The 18,238-nt window shown below is 36.2% G+C and overlaps 1 protein-coding gene across 1 annotated transcript; it reads left to right on the forward strand.

Annotated features, from left to right (window-relative positions):
• Positions 1-1,277: 1,277 nt before the first annotated feature.
• LOC136229252 (histone-lysine N-methyltransferase ATXR2) lies at positions 1,278-16,772 on the forward strand. The gene is made up of 15 exons (XM_066017905.1): positions 1,278-1,547; positions 1,662-1,737; positions 3,481-3,566; positions 3,666-4,033; positions 4,689-4,801; positions 4,903-4,934; positions 6,183-6,334; positions 8,073-8,160; positions 14,492-14,540; positions 14,625-14,679; positions 14,882-14,951; positions 15,035-15,104; positions 16,116-16,192; positions 16,279-16,335; positions 16,441-16,772. Exons 1-15 carry the CDS (start codon positions 1,464-1,466, stop codon positions 16,564-16,566), a joined length of 1,503 nt encoding a protein of 500 aa, XP_065873977.1. The 5' UTR covers positions 1,278-1,463; the 3' UTR covers positions 16,567-16,772.
• Positions 16,773-18,238: the final 1,466 nt, after the last annotated feature.

Below are 18,238 nucleotides of genomic sequence, written 5' to 3' on the forward strand. Positions count from 1 at the left end.
TTCATCTTGCTTTATTTTAAGGAGATATGCTGCATCCTTCTTCCTTTTGGTGTTAATGATGAATGCTTTTATGAATTCTTTTCTCAACTGATAAAGTGAGAGAGAAAGCTCGACACATTATAGCATCTTCCCATCCATGTAATAGCATTACTGCCTCATAATTCTGCATATGATCATAGGGATCACCTTTTCCGGAGTAAGTGATGAGTTGTGGCATCTTGAACTTTCGAGGGAGAGGTTTATTCATGATCTCTCCTGAAAAGGGAACTTTTCTTGCCGTTTGTTCGTCACTGTTCGGAACCAACTTCTTTTGTTCTAACACTTGCTCGATCATCCTCTTAAGATCTACTGTCTCTTTCGCGCTGAACATGGATTCCTCTCCGGCTTTCTCATGTGCTTTCGAATTTTCTTTACAAGAACTCTCCACAACCTCATGGATCTTTAAGTTGTTTCCCTTACTCTTTCATCCTTCACGTGGTTCTGAGATTTCATCGTGTGATAACTCGACTTCAGGACGCTTTTCCTTGTTCCGAAATTCTTTGTCCCACATCTCTTCTTGAACAAAAAGCATTAACTATTGGAGTTGATTATTGTTTTCCTCAATTTTTTTCTTCAACTCCTCATAGTCCGCTAAGGGAACGGTGGGCAGATTAGCTCTTGATGGACCATGTTGGTCTTCAACGTGTTCCACACATTCTTCTTCATTGGCTTGGCGTGCATCGTGCTCGTCCGGAATATGGGATGTTTGAGAAGGTGGAACTTGAGATCTCTTGGGAGGCATCCCTTTTGATTATGAAAAGTAGATGACGTAGAATGAATGGCTTTTTGATCGATGATTTCCCACAGACGGCGCCAATTGTTGTAGCCTGAACTAAACAATAATTTTGTAAGATGGGAGACCAATCGTTGAACTTCTGAAGGAAGGCGGTCCTTCCAATCAGGATGATGACCGTCGGCGTTCCTTGAGGATCGAACCTCCTGGATGAAGGTTGAACGTCCCTGGATGAAGGTTGAACGTCTCTGGATGAAGGTTGAACGTCTTCTTTGAGGATCAAGCCTGTTACAGTGTGGGAAGCGATCTTCCCACAAACGCTCCGATGCTTAAGTCAGATATCTTAAAATATAATATTCTTTTTTCTCTCTAAAAGCTAATCCCTTCTCCTTCGAACTTAAACCTATTTATAGGAATAAAGGAGGAAGTTACTCATGAGATACCGTACTGAACGTGGGTACGGTTATTTAGGTAGATAATGAGTGAGGTGTGTTATGGTTATATCACCGTCAATTATGTGAGACTGAAATTGGAATCGTTTAACATCTACCTCCATTCAAACTCTTTACAAGCACTGTTAGAAAAATTTGATTAAGCTTCAAATGTTCAATAGGAAGGTCATCTCTTAAGCCGTCACACCTCAGAATCAGATAGTTAACAATCGATACAACGCTGGTTTTTGGTTTTGTAAATGGACGAACTCTGTGCAATTGATACAAAGTGTGCTTCTCAAATCTCCGCTCTTCTCCATCCTCCTTTTTCTTTCCAACTTCAGGTACTTGTATCTCTCTCTCTCCCCCTCAATACGTCCAACATATGCGAATATCTGTTGTTCTGTTCGAGTCTTTGCTCCAACTGAACTTTTTTTTTGGTTTTTATTATGGTTTAGGAGTATTTCGACGAGCTGATATCCAGTAGGCAATGCCGTGGTATCAAAGTTAAACAGAATGGCGAGTTTGGAAAGGGTACTTTAATTATTTTGCTAATTTTCATAATATTCCTTTCATTTCAAAACATCAACACTAGACTTCTTTTCCCCTCCGTTCTGTTTAGTTGTTTGTTTCGTTGTCCCATTTAATTGGTTTTGTAATTTGACCCTCATGCCGTTGTCATGTGTGTAAAATATTGTTGATTCATCTTTCTGATATGATAACTTTTATTTATCTATGTAAAATCAGTGACGATTTATGACTGTTAATTAGATTTTGATAGGAGTGGTTTCATCAGCAAGATGGGTTTCTTTGTCCAGTGTGTGCATTGGACAGAAAACGACCTGTTTGTAATTCTATCACACCACAATTCACAGGGGGGGGGGGAAGAGATGTTTTCCTGATCCAAGCTGTAGGTTCTATTATTAGACCAGCATTGTTATATGGTATGGAGTGTTGGGCAGTGAAACACTGCCACATCCATAAGATGTCGGTGGCGGAGATGCGTATGTTGAGATGGATGTGTGGTCACACGAGAAAGGACCGGGTGCGTAATGAAATAATTAGGACAAAAGTAGGGGTCACATCTATTGAGAATAAAATGAGAGAAAACCGACTAAGGTGGTTTGGCCATGTGAGACGTAGAGCGCTTGATGCGCCGGTTAGGAGAACCGAAGAGTGGCAAAGGGATGTAGTGGTGAGGGGTAGGGGAAGACCTAAGCAAACTTGGAGGAGGGTGATCGAGAGTGATATGAGTTTATTGGGAATTGAGGAAAATATGGTAGTGGATAGGACGAAGTGGAGGGAGCGAATCTGTGTCGCTGACACGACTTGATTTTCACGGTTTTATATGATGGTTCATGTTAGCCGACCCCGAATCATTTCGGGACTAAGGCTTTGTTGTTGTTGTTGTTGTATGTAATTAACATCCCTTGAATTTTACCCAGATTCTTGTATTCCAACTGCATATAAAAAATTAGGTTCTTTTTTTCTACGACCCCTTGTCAATGAACCGACTGCAAAAAGTTGCCTTTTGTGGCATATATTCCTATTATATTTGAATTTGTATGCGATTGCATGATCAAATGAATAGTCCAGGAAGAAGGTTCATGTAACTGATCAACACATCTGCAGTTAAGGTGCATTATATAATTACTTGGTTGAGTTGCAGTTTCAAAACTGTTTCAATCATGTAAGGGTAGCTATCGAAGTAAGATTGATTTACTTTAACGGTGTGTTTGTTAGAAGGGATATAGGAGGTGAGATAGGGATAAAAAACACGAGATAAGTTATCCCGTGTTTGTTTGGGAGATAGAAGAGTGAGACGGATGAGGGATAAGCTTCTTATCCCTCAAATCCTATACTCAGGAGGGGGTGGTATAAGGAGGCAGGATAAACTCCTGCGATTTTAATAGGATGGAAAAGTCCATCTTATCCCTCAAATTAATGTTATGTAGTTTAAATAGGGTTAAAATAGTAAAATATATTATTTTATCCCTATCCCTATCCCTATCCCGCGTACCAAACATTGAATAATAATTCTGGACTATCATATTTTTATCCCTATCCCAACCATTTATCCTTGTCACTATCCCAACATTTATCCCTATCCCAATAGAATACCAAACGCTCCGTAAGTATAGAAAACAATTCTAGTCCTTGGCTAGAGAAAATCAGAACAAGATCCTACATATTTTTTCTTCATTTGGTTAATATCTCTAATAGAGGTATCACTACTGTGTATTTAAAAAGGTGTGTGGCTGTAATTATATTTTTCAGGTGTTTATGCTGACTTAGGCTTCAAAGAAGGGGATCTTGTTTTGAAGGATCAAATGCTTGTTGGTAATCAGCATCCTTCAAACAAGGTATCAGAAATATGGAAGCTTCTTCTTATATAGTTCTTGCCTCCTATTGCTCAAAAGGTTCCAATTTTCTATTCTCCTTTTACTTTGTCCAATTTGCAGATTGACTGTATGGTCTGCAGCTTTTGTTTTCAATTTATTGGTTCAATAGAACTTCAGATTGGGAGGAAGCTCTATTTGCAAAATCTAGGCCTCTCAGCAAGCAATATATGTGATAAGGGAATAAACTCACATATTTCAACTGATTTATGTGATTTTAATTCATCCGATGAAGAGGGTGATGGCCACATGAATAATTGTGAAGATTTTGCAAAAGGTGCTTCCAACGGTTCCAATAACGAAGTTCCTTTGCCTACCGGAGTTGTGGAATCATTAATGAGTGGCAAATTGGTGTTGCCTCAATCAGACAAGTTTCCCATGCCTGCAGCCATTTCTTGTCCAGGCGGATGTGGAGAAGCTTTCTACTGTAGGTAGTAAGCAAGGCCATTAAACTTTGTTAATTGGTTATTCTCTTGTGACATAATATTTCATTTCAAATCTCTCCTCTAGTTAATCTAATCTTTCTCTTGTTAATGCATGCATGCATTGGTCCTCTGTGTTGTGAAGTATGTTGCATATTTAACAGCTACAACCAGAATACATGATTCCTGAACAGCAGTTGGGGGTTCCTGAGATATTTATTTGCAATTACGGCATAAATTATGCTGTTCTTCCATTTGATACGGTGCATGTTATAAATTATAATCAGATTTGGGACTGGATACCTGAATAATATCACCAAAGAGTGCAATGAGGCGATTATCTCTAGCCAACAACTTTTGATTTTCTATTAACCACACTAGGACATAGTGGCTTTCCACTTCAAATGTCTTAAAAGCTCTTAGAAAACTTAGCAAGTCAAAATCTTGTGGGAGGATGGATGCTGCTATATGATAGTTTGCAGGGTTTTAATTGGTCGTTTTGACTGGACCATTTTCAGCTAAGGCTCCTGATCTTGATTTTATTCTGTTTCCATGTGTAGTTTCATTGCATGTATTTCTGGAAAAATCTGCTCTTGCTACTTGTGTTTATTAGGCACCAACCATGAGCCATTCCTTTTCTAACAATATTGCCAAAATGGTTTAGCAAATTGTGTGCAGAAGCAGATTGGCAATCGTCTCATTCCTTACTTTGTATCGGGGAGAGTTCAGAATCACCATCTAGAGAGGCGCTTTTGAAATTTATACAACATGCTGATGGTAAGGTCTAAATTTAGGGCCATTCCTGTTCAAGTCTATCTCATTATATTAGTCTAACTCATCATATTTGTGTTCCCTATCTACATACTTTTATTTTACAGAAACAAATGATATCTTCCTCCTTGCTGCCAAGGTAAATTCCATCTCGTTTTTTTCCTTGTTTTAAATTGGGCAACCTGAAATATTATATAGGTCTAGATATGATACAAAAGCTTTGATTTGTTGTGATGAACTTGAACCATACAGATTAGTATCTACTAAAAGATCTATAAACTACGAACTCTGCTGCTTCTGTTTTGAGTTAGATCATTCTATGGACACCAATCTAGAGCACTTTAAGATTTCATTGGTGAATGTATTTGGATCAAATTTAAATAAAATTATCTATAGTTTGCATTATCTACTGGAAAGGCTGTGTTTGGCATGGTTTTTTTACCCAAGTAAAAACATGTATTTGTGTTGGGGCATTTTCCCCCTTTTTTTGGCAGTGGTGGGGAATGAGACTCGTAGGTAGTCAGAGACCAGCAACTTTCATTTTTTTTTATATTTTTTTACATTACATCTGATAGGGATAAACAGGCCCATTGACCCTGTCTTTTGCTTGAACTTTTTCATCTTATTTCTTTAGTTCAGTTTTTTGGACATTGCATGTGCTTTATAATTTTTAAAATGCAGTGGTAGGGAACATTCCGTGGGGCTTGAATCTATCCTGAATTGCACAAGGCTGAGTAAGATTCAATCTAGTTGATTGGAGATCACCTGACCATAATCTGGTCATCAAAATGTTTTAGTTTTGCTGATTTTAAGTGAAGTAAGAGAGATAAGATAGGGGGAGCTTAGCTTTTTGGAGGGTTTTAAATGAAACCTATTCAAATGAGGAAACATATGTACCTCACCTATCAATGAACATATCAATCAGAGTCAGCTCATTATAGACAATATCTCAATGTTATGACTCTTAACTCTAGATACAATTTCTGCCAATTATTGGATGTCTAATAGGATGAAAGAAAATAAAATTTGAAAGAGTTGGATAAAATTCAAACTACACAAATTTTTACTTTATGAAACCCTCCTTTGTTTAACGCTTTATGTCTAGCTACATGTTAAACTAGTTAAAATTAAAAGCACGGAACTTCTTGATGACTGTCATGCCTGAAAGGCAAACTATATATTTCAGCCCAATACATTGCTGGATTTTTTTTTTTTTATTTTGACAAAATTTTGATTTGTTCTATCTGAATGGCATTGCAAAGTGCGATGCAACTAATTTTTGGTATAAATGAAAGGCAATACAGCTTAAATTTTGAATAGATTGTTCTAATATTTCTATGAGACATGGAATATCAACCTTCTTGAGAACTTTTTTTTTTGTTGACAGACAATAGCTTTTACCATTCTGAGATATAGGAAGCTAAAAGCTGCGCATATAAAGCGACAAAGCAAGTACAAATATTCTGCTGCTTTGGACCATTCTGAACTGCCTTTACTTCTGGAGGCATGGAAGCCAATATCGATAGGATACAAGAGAAGGTACATATTATGTACGGTACCAGCTTTATGACATTGTCTGATGCATAACTGTGGAAGAAAGGCTTTAGATATCTGAGTAAGAAATTTGATTTCTCTTAAAGATTGAGATCCTCTCCTGTTTTACAAAAACAGGATAGGTCAAGTTTTTTTAATCCTAAACCCTTCATTTCATATGATGGGTTAGGATTTGAAGTTTATTATAATCAATCTTTTACTTAAAGAATAAACCCATTTAAAAATCTGGCAATTGATGGCATTCTATGTTGCACGGAAACTCTTCTTCGCTAGCGTTTCTTGTCCGTTTCCATTACCATTTCCTAGCTAAATTTTATTAAAAATAACATTTCACGGTGTCCGTTTCCGTGCAACATAAATGGCATTAAATTTCTCCTCAGTCTCTCTCTCAACGCCAATTTAATCCTTATTTAATTCCTTGTCTGTCATCTTGTTTACAATGTCATCATCAACGCCAATAAGGTCATCTTCGCTGTGTTCTCGCACTTCATTAATTGGATTCTCCTACCAGAGGGCTGAAAATGAGCAGCAACACAGACACAGCTCCAACTGAACCTTTATACTTTGATACACCAAAATACCATTTCAATTCCAAATTACAGTTCCAATGAAGAATCTGATATTTTTCCTCTGTTATTGAACTTAGAAATGGTTGGTTGCTTCAAAGTGAAGAAAATAACAATAAATATGCTTTAAAAATGGTTTTTCTTTTTTAAAATAGAAATGAAGAAAGGAAAACTTCAACAGTAGCTATATTTGAACTTTCTAATCTCTGTGGATTTTCTTTTCTTATCAGTTTTTGTATCTTGTTGCGTACCTTTTTTTTATAATTATTAATTATGGACTAGTAATTGATGAAATTCTATTTTATGCTTTTCTTGAACAACTAGAGAAAACCCATATGAATGAATTGTTGGGATTTCAAGTTTGAAAACTTCATAGAGAAAGTTGAAATATAAGAGGAAGTGCGAAATGGAATGTTCTACAACAATGCTGGAAGATGAAGAGGCAGTTCGGATTTATAAGGGTAGAAAATGTTTAGCGGGCTGTAGAGCAGATAACGAGATTCTCCTCTGGTCACTTAGCTTATTCCAGCGTATGAAAAGAGTTTGCAGTTCTTCATGAGTATGCTAATGGAAATGAATCATGAACCTAAGGAATTCTTATTTTCATTTATAACCCACCCTTCACGGCTGTGAAGAAAGCAAGTCCCAGGTTTTATTTCAGCATTTTCTAATTCAATTCCAAATTCCCCATAATTTCAACTTTATCGCAACACAAGTTTCAGTTTAGTTGATTAAAATAAATGTCCATTCCCCATATCAGAATTTTAAGGATGATAATGGAGATTTTTGTTTTTCAATGAGAAAAAATCTGGAGAAACTAGAAACTAGAATTTTAAGGATGAGAAGGTGTTGAGAGAGAAGAGTGAGAAGAATCTTAATGCCATTAATTGCAATCAAATTTTAAATGAGTACATTTTGAATTAAAGAAATCAATTATAATAAACTTCAAATCTCCCTTCATATTTCATGACGGATTAGGATTAAATAAACTTGGCACCTTTTTTGGAAAGATAGGAGAGGGTCTCAATCCTTCTCTTAGAAAGAGTGATATCGAAACTCTAGTTGGTGGTGCATAGAGTACACAAAATAAAGAGATGCCCATTGTTCTAAGCAAATACACAAAACTCAAGAACTTTTTTTTTTTTTTGAACTTTTAGGTGGTGGGAATGCATTTCACTGCCAGATGATGTTGATTGTTCCCACGAAACTGCTTTTAGGATGGATGTTAGAGATCTTGCATTCACGGTAAGATTTGAACATTGAGTAAGCTAAAGCCAGTTTGTGCAGTCTTTCTGCCTCATACACTCCTTGTCTTCATGCATGTTCTTGTCTGATCCAACATAAATATTTTACTTTTTGTTAGCTAATCTATGAAATAATTATGTCATGAATTCGACTTTCTGGACAACATGTTGCCTCGGTTACTTATATGACTCATAATCATTGTAATTTTACTTATAAGATACTAGCATGATATGTATTAATATTAATAGTTACTGATGAGGAGCTATTGGTTGGAACTTGGAATTAAAATAAACAAAGAATAGCACTCAACTCCAAAATACAGATTCTTAAAAAGAAAAAAAACTCCAAAATGCAGATAATAGCTATAGTTTCTGGGATTTGATATTTTACGTTTAACTTTCACGTGGCTCGTTTATCTTTGGCTACTTGTTTCTCTTTTTATTACCTCTTAACTTGGGTTTCTCTTTTTCGTTATTTTCTGCATGCCAGTATTACTTTAAAAATAACCAATTGGATATTCTATTATGGAACAAAACAGACCAAAAAGTTGGAACTGTCATCTTACTGCAAAGTGTATGAAGCAAACATATGTTGTGTAGATTTATATAAATATCTTTTTAGTTATTTGGTATTTATCCCTTAAGGATACTAACTAATTAGAGATTATCTTATTTTGTATATTGCTGATTGTTAGGAAATTAGTTCCTGACTTTAGGAGATTAGTTAACCTAGGTTATCTATACATTTGTAATCTGCCTATAAATAGGTTATTCTTTTGATGAATAAACATACGATTATTCACAAAACCACATGGTATCAGAGCTCTCTTTACTCTAATCGTATCTTTCTCCAGCCGTTTTTTTTAACCTAAAGCAGCCGTCCTTCCTGGTGTTAACCTAAAGCAGCCGTTCTTCTCCTCTTTCTCAAGCCGCTCTTAACCTAAAACACCATGACAACAGAAAAAGACTCCTCCCATCCCTCCTTAATCTCGAACCCACCTCTCATAGTTGGCTCTTCATCTCACGGTACCGAGGCTGCCTCTGTGGTTACCAGCCACAAATTCAATGGCCACAACTATCTCCAATGGTCACAATCTGTGATGATGTATATCGGTGGAAAAGAGAAAGAGGAATACCTCACCGGAGAGGTAGTTGCTCCAAAAACTGATGATCCAAAGTACAAAACTTGGAAAGCTGATAATCACATGATTAAGTCATGGCTGATTAGTTCCATGAGTAATGAGATTGGAGAAAATTTTCTCTTGTACGCTACAGCTAAAGAACTATGGGATGCTGTAAAAGATTCTTATTCAATTTCTGAAAATACAGTAAAACCTCTATATAGGAATACGTTTGGGACCGGACAATTTGTATAACAATTGGGAGGTTATTCTTATATAGAGTTTGGTACCAAAAAAAAAAATCAACACTTAAAGTTTATAAATTTAATGTTTAGCATATCAAGTCTACGAGTTTTATTTCCAATACCTAAAGAATTGGAAGAGTTTTGAGTTTAGTTTCCAATACATAAAGAAAAGAGTTTTATGGGAAAATGGTAAGAATTTATAGTTAAAGTTGGAATTTGTGTGCCAACTCATATTTAATCTCAATAATTTTTAAATTTTTTAATAAATTTTGTTTAAATCCTTAATACATATATACATTATTTACATAATTATTCCTATATGGAGGTATAGTTTCTAAAGGTGGGACTTGGATTATGTATAACAATTAACATTTGGGAGGTTATTCTTATTTATAACCGGCCCAAGTTGGGACCGAAATTTTTTATAACAAATTGGAGGTTATTCTTATATAGAGTATTCCTATATAGAGGTTTTACTGTACATCAGAATTATTCGAAATTGAGGCTGCTCTCTATGATCTCCGCCAAGAAGATACCTCAGTCACTCAATACTTCAACACTCTTACACGCTGTTGGCAACAACTGGATCTGTTCGAATCCTACTCTTGGAAGTGCCCTGCAGATACTACTCTATACAAGAGCATTGTGGAGAAAAAGAGAACGTTCAAGTTTCTCCATGGCCTCAATAAGGATCTTGATGCAGTCAGGAGTAGAATCATGAGTACCAAGCCCCTTCCTCAAGTCAAAGAAGCATTCTCAGAGGTTCGACATGAAGAAAGCAGGAAGAAAGTCATGATGGGCTCTTCTATCCTTCCAGCTGCTCAGGACTCCTCTGCCCTTGCTGCCCGAGGACAATTCCAAGGTACCAACCAATTTAATCGACAACAGAAGGGACGTCCATGGTGTGATCATTGTCGTAAGCTTGGACATTTCAAGGAAACATGCTGGAAAATTCATGGAAAGCGTCATGGAAAGACGAGGAAAGTCATGGACATACTGCTGCCACTTCAAGTATCATTGCTGAAGGAACAGAAAGTGGATCTGATTCATCACCGTTTACTAAAGCATAGTTAGAGGCACTTCAGAAACTCTTGAGTCAGTCCAACATAACTACACCTGGTACAGGGCTGTTAGCCATGAAAGGTAATCATTCAGTAGCTCTTGTTGTCAATAAAAGACCTACTAATCCTTGGATCCTTGATTCTGGAGCATCAGATCATATGACAGGTGATGCAAATATTTTTTTTGAGTTTCACCCGAGCTCAGAACATCATACAGTGAAAATTTCCGACGGTACATCATCTAAGGTTGAGGGGCTTGGGTTCAGTAAAAATAAATCAGAATCTAACTTTCACATCTGTTCTTTATGTGCCGAAACTAGACTGTAATTTACTATCTATCAGTAAATTTACTCGTGATCTCAATTGTGTGACTAAGTTTTATTCAAATCTGTGTGTGTTTCAGGAATTGGATTCGGGGAAGATGATTGGCAGTGCTAAGATGTGTTCTGGGCTCTATATCCTACAAGATCACACTCCACCAATTGGAACAGCTCAGAAGTTCAGTTTGTTTTCTTTAAATAATGAGTCTATTTCAAATAAAGATAGTGATATTATGTTATGGCATTATCGTCTTGGTCATCCAAATTTCTTGTATTTGTCAAAGATGTTTCCTTCCTTATTTATTAATAAAAATCCAAACTCCTTTTGCTGTGAAATCTGTCAACTTGCAAAACATACTTGAAATACCTATCCTAGAATACCATATAAATCATCCAAACCATTTTCATTGATTCATAGTGACGTGTGGGACCCTTCCCGTGTAAATGCTATTGCGGGATAGAAATGGTTTGTATCTTTTATAGATGATCATTCTAGATTAACTTGGGTATTCCTCATGAAAACAAAATCAGAATTTAGTGAAATTTTTAGGAATTTTCACTCTATGATTCAAACTCAGTTTCACACTAAAATACAAATCCTCAAGACCGACAATGCTAAAGATTTCTTCAATTCCATTCTTGGTTCCTATCTCACACAAGAGGGTATTATACACTTGAGCTCTTGTGTCAATACTCACAGCAAAATGGGATTGCCGAACGGAAAAATAGACATCTCTTAGAAGTTGCTCGTTCTCTCATGTTTTCTACTCAAGTTCCCAAATATCTCTAGGGAGAAGCTGTCCTTACAGCTACCTATCTTATTAACCGTATGCCTTCTCGTGTACTCAATTTTAAAACTCCGTGTCACACTGTCATGAAATCATTCCCTCACACGAGGTTCATAACTCTTCTTGATCCTAAGGTCTTTGGTTGTACAGCCTTCGTTCATCTTCCTTCTCAAAATCGTAGTAAGTTAGATCCCAAATCTATCAAGTGCATTTTTATTGGCTATTCCTCTCATAAAAAAGGTTATAAATGTTATTCTCCTATCACTCAGAAAATGAGATTCAGTGGGAGAATACTAGTGAATCTCATATTTGGGATACTGCTCCAAGTATCAACACTCCATTTATTGGCATTTATCATGAGGGTCCCTCCACCTCTCAAGTCACAGAAAATCAAGGTTTATCTAGTCCTCAGTCTAATCCCTTAGGTTCCCAATCCTCAGGTTCATCTTTGACAAGTCCATTTATGATCCTTGCCCCTCATCAAGAACCAGAAAACAGAGAAACTCTTGTCTATACAAGAAAGAAAAAATCTGGTAACGATATAGAGCACATAACACATCCAGAGGACCGTCATGAATCGGAACCGAATTCTCTTTCAGAGGCTCATTCAGGTTTAAGTAATTCTGACCTTGATAATATTGCTCAAATAAATGATGATTCAGATCTGCCTATTGCATTGAGAAAGGGAGTTCGTAAATGTACAGAACATCCTATTGGCAATTTTGTTTCCTATAAAATATTATCACCATCCTATCATGCTTTTGTCTCCACCATTGATAATATACAGATTCCTCACACTATTCAAGAGGCACTAAGTGATTCACGCTGGAAAGAAGCTGTTCAAAATGAGATTGATGCTTTGCTAAAAAACAACACATGGACAATCACAAATCTACCACCTAGAAAAAGATTAGTGGGTTGCAAGTGGGTCTTTACAGTCAAATACAAAGCGGATGGCAATATTGAGAGGTTTAAAGCTCGCCTTGTTGCTAAAGGATTCACTCAGTCCTACGGAATTGATTATCAAGAAACATTTGCTCCTGTTGCAAAGCTCAACACTATTCGTGTATTACTATCTCTTGCTGCAAATAAAGACTGGCCTCTACACCAATTTGATGTGAAGAATGCCTTCCTGAAGGGTGACCTTGAAGAAGAAGTTTATATGGACATTCCGCCAGGTTTCGAGAACTCTTCAAACCAGGGAAAAGTTTGCAAACTCAAGAAATCTTTGTATGGCCTTAAACAATCTCCACGGGCATGGTTTAGTAGATTCACTAAATCAATCACTCAAAATGGGTACACTCAATGTCAAGCAGATCACACTTTGTTTGTGAAATTTTCATCTGATAAAAGGATAGCTATCCTAATTGTTTATGTAGATGACATAATAATGACAGGTGATTACAAGGAAGAGATTGAAAGATTGAAAGACTTCCTATCTAAGGAATTCGAGATTAAAGATCTTGGAAGTCTTAGATACTTTCTTGGCATGGAATTTGCTCGACCAAAGCATGGCATCTTTGTTTCTCAACGCAAGTATGTCCTAGACTTACTAAAGGAAACAAGAATGCTTGGATGCAAACCAGTCTCAACTCCAATGGACTCCAATAAGAAAATTGGGTTAGAAATAAATACAACACCGGTGGACAAAGGAAGATATCAAAGATTAGTTGGTCGCTTGATCTATCTATCTCATACCAGACCTGATATTGGTTTCTCGGTTAGTGTCGTCAGTCAATACATGAACAATCCTACCGAAGAACACATGGAAGCAGTTACTAGAATCTTAAGGTACCTCAAGATGAATCCTGAGATGTCAAAGTCTGCAGGAGATAAGAAAGTTAGGAGGAGTACTACAGGATATTGCTCTTATGTTTGGGGTAATCTAGTGACATGGAGAAGTAAGAAACAATCAGTAGTTTCTAGAAGTTCAGCTGAAGCAGAATTTAGAGCTCTAGCTCTTGGTATTTGTGAAGGGATTTGGCTAAAAAGATTATTGAGTGAACTGAATCTCTTTGCAGGAGAACCTATAAAAATGCTTTGTGATAATCAAGCTGCCATCAGTATCGCTAAAAATCCAGTTCAACATGACACAACAAAACACATTGAGATAGATCGACACTTCATCACTGAGAAGATAAAAAAATCCCACAATTCAGACTATCTATACTCCATCAAAACTGCAAACTGCTGACATTCTTACCAAAGCTCTTCCTAGGACTATTTTTGATGAACTAGTGTGCAAGCTGGGAATGTATGATATACATAACCCAGCTTGAGGGGGAGTGTAGATTTATATAAATATCTTTTTAGTTATTTGGTATTTATCCCTTAAGGATACTAACTAATTAGAGATTATCTTATTTTGTATATTGCTGATTGTTAGGAAATTAGTGAAATTAGTTCCTGACTTTAGGAGATTAGTTAACCTAGGTTATCTGTACATTTGTAATCTGCCTATAAATAGGTTATTCTTTTGATGAATAAATGTACGATTATTCACAAAACCACGTGTTGGTATTCAAACATTAAGGCAATTATATGTATCTTCAATTTTTATTGTAACCTTTCCACACAATAACTTTAGGTTAGTATGTTATGCTCTTTTTATGGGCAACCTTTTATTTTCATCTTTTGATGCATTTTTATTCTTACCAAAATGGCTGCATATATATTTCTTGAAATGTAACTTTGATACATTAAACTATGGATACACGCTTTGTCTACAGATGAAACCTACAGTTATTTGTCTGTGTGTATTCTTATGCTGGGTCCTAATTGTTCTGAAATTTTGCAGTCACTGCAACTCCTCACGAATGCTATCTTCGACCCAGAATGCGAGCCATGTATCCTATTCCATATGTTGTTTTCTTTTTTGTCATTTCTACTACTTTTTATCTCTTGTAGCTGAAGTCCTTGACACAACATAGTATTCTCTCTTGAAATCTATGGGCATATTGTTGGCATGTTTGAGCTGAATAATCTGTAAGCATCACGATTCTTAAGGGTTCCATTTTCTCCTTTTTGCAACAATCCCGGTTTCCATTATAATATATTTCATTTATATTATCTTAGTATATTTTTCTAATTTAATATTCTTCCTGGTAATGGATACTGTTGGCTTGTTTATCGTATGTGTGATTCACTTGAGAGTTCAGGTAATAGTTTGAAGTTCCGTTTCTGACAGTGATTTGGTTGTAGCATCTCCAGTAGAGGATTACTTTTTGTATATTGATGATCTTCCATATCCTGAAAAGGTCCAGAGTGTTTATCTTTCTGAGTTCCTGAATCTCATATATGGGATATTGAATTATGGTCTCATTTAGATTATGCATTACAGAGAAAAGCTGAGGAAATAACAAAACCTTTTCTGGATGCTCTTGGTGATGGCTATTCAGTTTGTTGTCAAGGTAAGATTTAATTTTATTGCAGTCTTTAGTACTCAGAGTTGATTCATCCAAGTTAAACTTTCAATTCTCTTCTTTCCATATTACGGCACAACATTGAGTAGAGAACTTTTCTGTTTTTCTATTGTTCCGTGCAAGAATGCTGTTTCTTGTACAGTAAACCCAAGTTGTTATTGTGTTTTTTATTTATTGTGTGAATAAGAGAGCTATTAGGCTAAGGATTCTATTTTCCAAATTTATCTTCTATGATATCTGAATGGCAAGAAAAGAACCAATTGTCATGCTTTTATGCGGGCATACGATTGATTAGTTATTAGGAACTTATCGGTGTTGACTATATTAAGCTTGATATGAGGAACAAGAAATAAGACGTTCAATCACAAGAACAATAGATTTACGTGGTTCTACTATTTTTGCTACATCCACAGGCGAGGAGCACATAATTCATTAGTACTCGTCAAATTGGTATTACAACAGTATCTCATTTTTTACCCAAGTCCCTAACTTTCAAATGACATGAGATGCAATTACACCGAAAACTCGCACATATGCATATCCCAAGAGTACAAAACAACCATTGCTTATATAGGTCTAAAAGTACAATCCTTTTTCCTAGTAGGATTCACTTAAAGAAGAAGTTCCAAATTTCTATCCTAATTAGGAAAACCGAACTCGATAGGATTCTACACATACCTTAACATTAGCGGGATCTGTTCTGTAAGCATGACTTCACCTAATTGAGGATCATTTTTCCTTGGCAACCAGCAGGCGTTACTGTTCGCTGTTCAGTTTGGTATGTCTGATTAGGGATTGCTATAGGCATAATTTACTGACTCTAGTGAGTGGATGGAAGCAACTACTTGATGGAATATAAATTAGTTTTGCTACATCTCTTTCACAGTATACTTTTTGATCACATGCTTTGCCATGTCTTCAAGTATCTTGGAAGTTTTTTTGCATCATGTATATTTGTCATTACTTGCCAATGATTACTGGTACTTGATTTTGCATTAGGTACCGCATTCTATCCTTTGCAGAGTTGTATGAATCACTCATGCTGCCCAAATGCAAGAGCTTTCAAGAGAGAGGAAGTATGTTCAATTCTTACATACCTATGGAGTTATTGGTTTGTTTTCAGTGATAATTTAACTTTCATGGTGGGATTCATGAATTGTAGGACAGGGATGGACAAGCCACAATTATTGCCCTCAGAACCATTTCTGCAGGCGAAGAGGTAGTCCATTTACTCATTGAACCGCCTTCTTGATGAGAAACATGACTGAAGCTATTAATAAAGAATATGGATTTCGACTGAAAAATCTTCATCTCGCATTTTCAGATTACTATTTCATACATCGAAGAGGACCTTCCGTTTGAAGAAAGGCAATCGTTGCTAGCAGATTATGGTTTCAAATGCAGGTGTTCCAAATGCTTGGAAGAAGACACTCGAATCCAATTAAAATAAAGTGAAGAAGATTAGAATTGGGAAAAAATGGTCTTAGAAATAGAAAAGAGATCTCTTATGCTTGAACGTTTGAGTTATTTTGCTTCCATTTTTTTAAAAATTTATAGAGAATCTTTAAGGTTACCAAAACATTACATTTCTTCTGTTTTCCTTGCAATTGTAGATTTTGCCGATATTTAAAATAACAGCGAATCCTATTCCAGATCCTTCATTTTATTAAAAAAAAAAAAAAAAAAAAAATTCCCATTAAGCTGTATTTATTTTGTCAAAGACCTACATGTGGTGCAAGTGTATCATTTAAGTTAGACTAATGCTAACTGATATTTTTAAATTGGAAAAAATTATAAAAATATCTCTAATGTTGGTACATAATTGTACTTTTAACGTTTAAATGGTGCAATGCACTTCTAACGTAATAAATGGAGGTATAGTATTGGTAAATTGGATAAGGGTTTGTCACTCTAACGCAACTCGCTTGTGTGCAAGACTTCTAACATTGACACCATATACGTTCCCAATTCCTCTTAGAGTTTTTTAGCTTTAGTTTGGGTAATGAATCCTTCCAGGAGTTTCATTCGTGTTGCTCTGAAGATCAATCCTCAAGTCTGGGATTTCATCATTCTCTCCCTGCTCAAGAGGATTCATCATTGAATTGAAATTTGCATCAACAAAGATACATCAACAACCTTAAATGTAGAAGACACATTATATTCATCGTGTAAGTTGATCTTGTCGGCATTATCATTGAAAGAATCTAATACTTGAAACGGTCCATCTCCACGAGGTTGAAACTTGTTTTACGAAGTATACAAAATCGTTCCTCATAGAAATGCACCAACACTTATCTTCGGATGAAAACAAGACCTTTTTCCTGTGTTGGTTCATCCTTGAAATAACTTGTCGGTTTTTTTGTATGGAAGGATTGGACTAATTTCATTTTATTTTGACCAGCCAGACAAGACTTTACATCCACACGTAAAAGGAAATAAATCCATAAGTGTTAACAAGTTAAACCATAAACACTTTAAACGGAGAAAACAAAGTAGATGAATAGCTTCTATTATATGCAAATTCAACCATAGGTAAACCTCCTTTCCAAATTCGAAGGTTTTTCTTATTACTGTATGCAAAAAAAAAAAAAAAAAAAAACTAGGGTTCGATTATGGACCCCAATGTCCATCGTCTAACGATGACAAGAAGTAGATTAAAGTAATTTAGTACCAATCTACCCCATAAGATCTGTCAAAAGTGGCTAAAAAACTTAGCATCTAAGTCGGATACTATAGTCTTTGGTACTCCGTACAATTTCAAAGACCAACTCTTACATAAATACGGGGTTGCACACCGAGTCTCCACGCCCTACCATCCGCAAACTAGTGGGCAGGTCGAGGTTTCTAACCGCGAACTAAAATGTATCTTGGAAAAAACGGTTAGTTCCTCTAGGAAAGACTGGAGCCTAAAGCTCGATGACGCTCATTGGGCTTACCGCACGGTGTTTAAAACGCCCATCAGATGTCTCCTTATCGTTTAGTTTTCGGGAAATCGTGTCATTTACCGGTGGAATTGGAACATAAGGCCTATTGGGCTCTGAAATTTTTAAATTTTGATGTGCATGTCACAGGGGAACACCGTCTCCTCCAACTCAATACCCTTGATGAACTTCGTCTCGGTT

Source organism: Euphorbia lathyris, chromosome 5, assembly GCF_963576675.1.
Source record: "Euphorbia lathyris chromosome 5, ddEupLath1.1, whole genome shotgun sequence".
In the NCBI taxonomy this organism is placed as follows: Eukaryota; Viridiplantae; Streptophyta; class Magnoliopsida; order Malpighiales; family Euphorbiaceae; genus Euphorbia; species Euphorbia lathyris.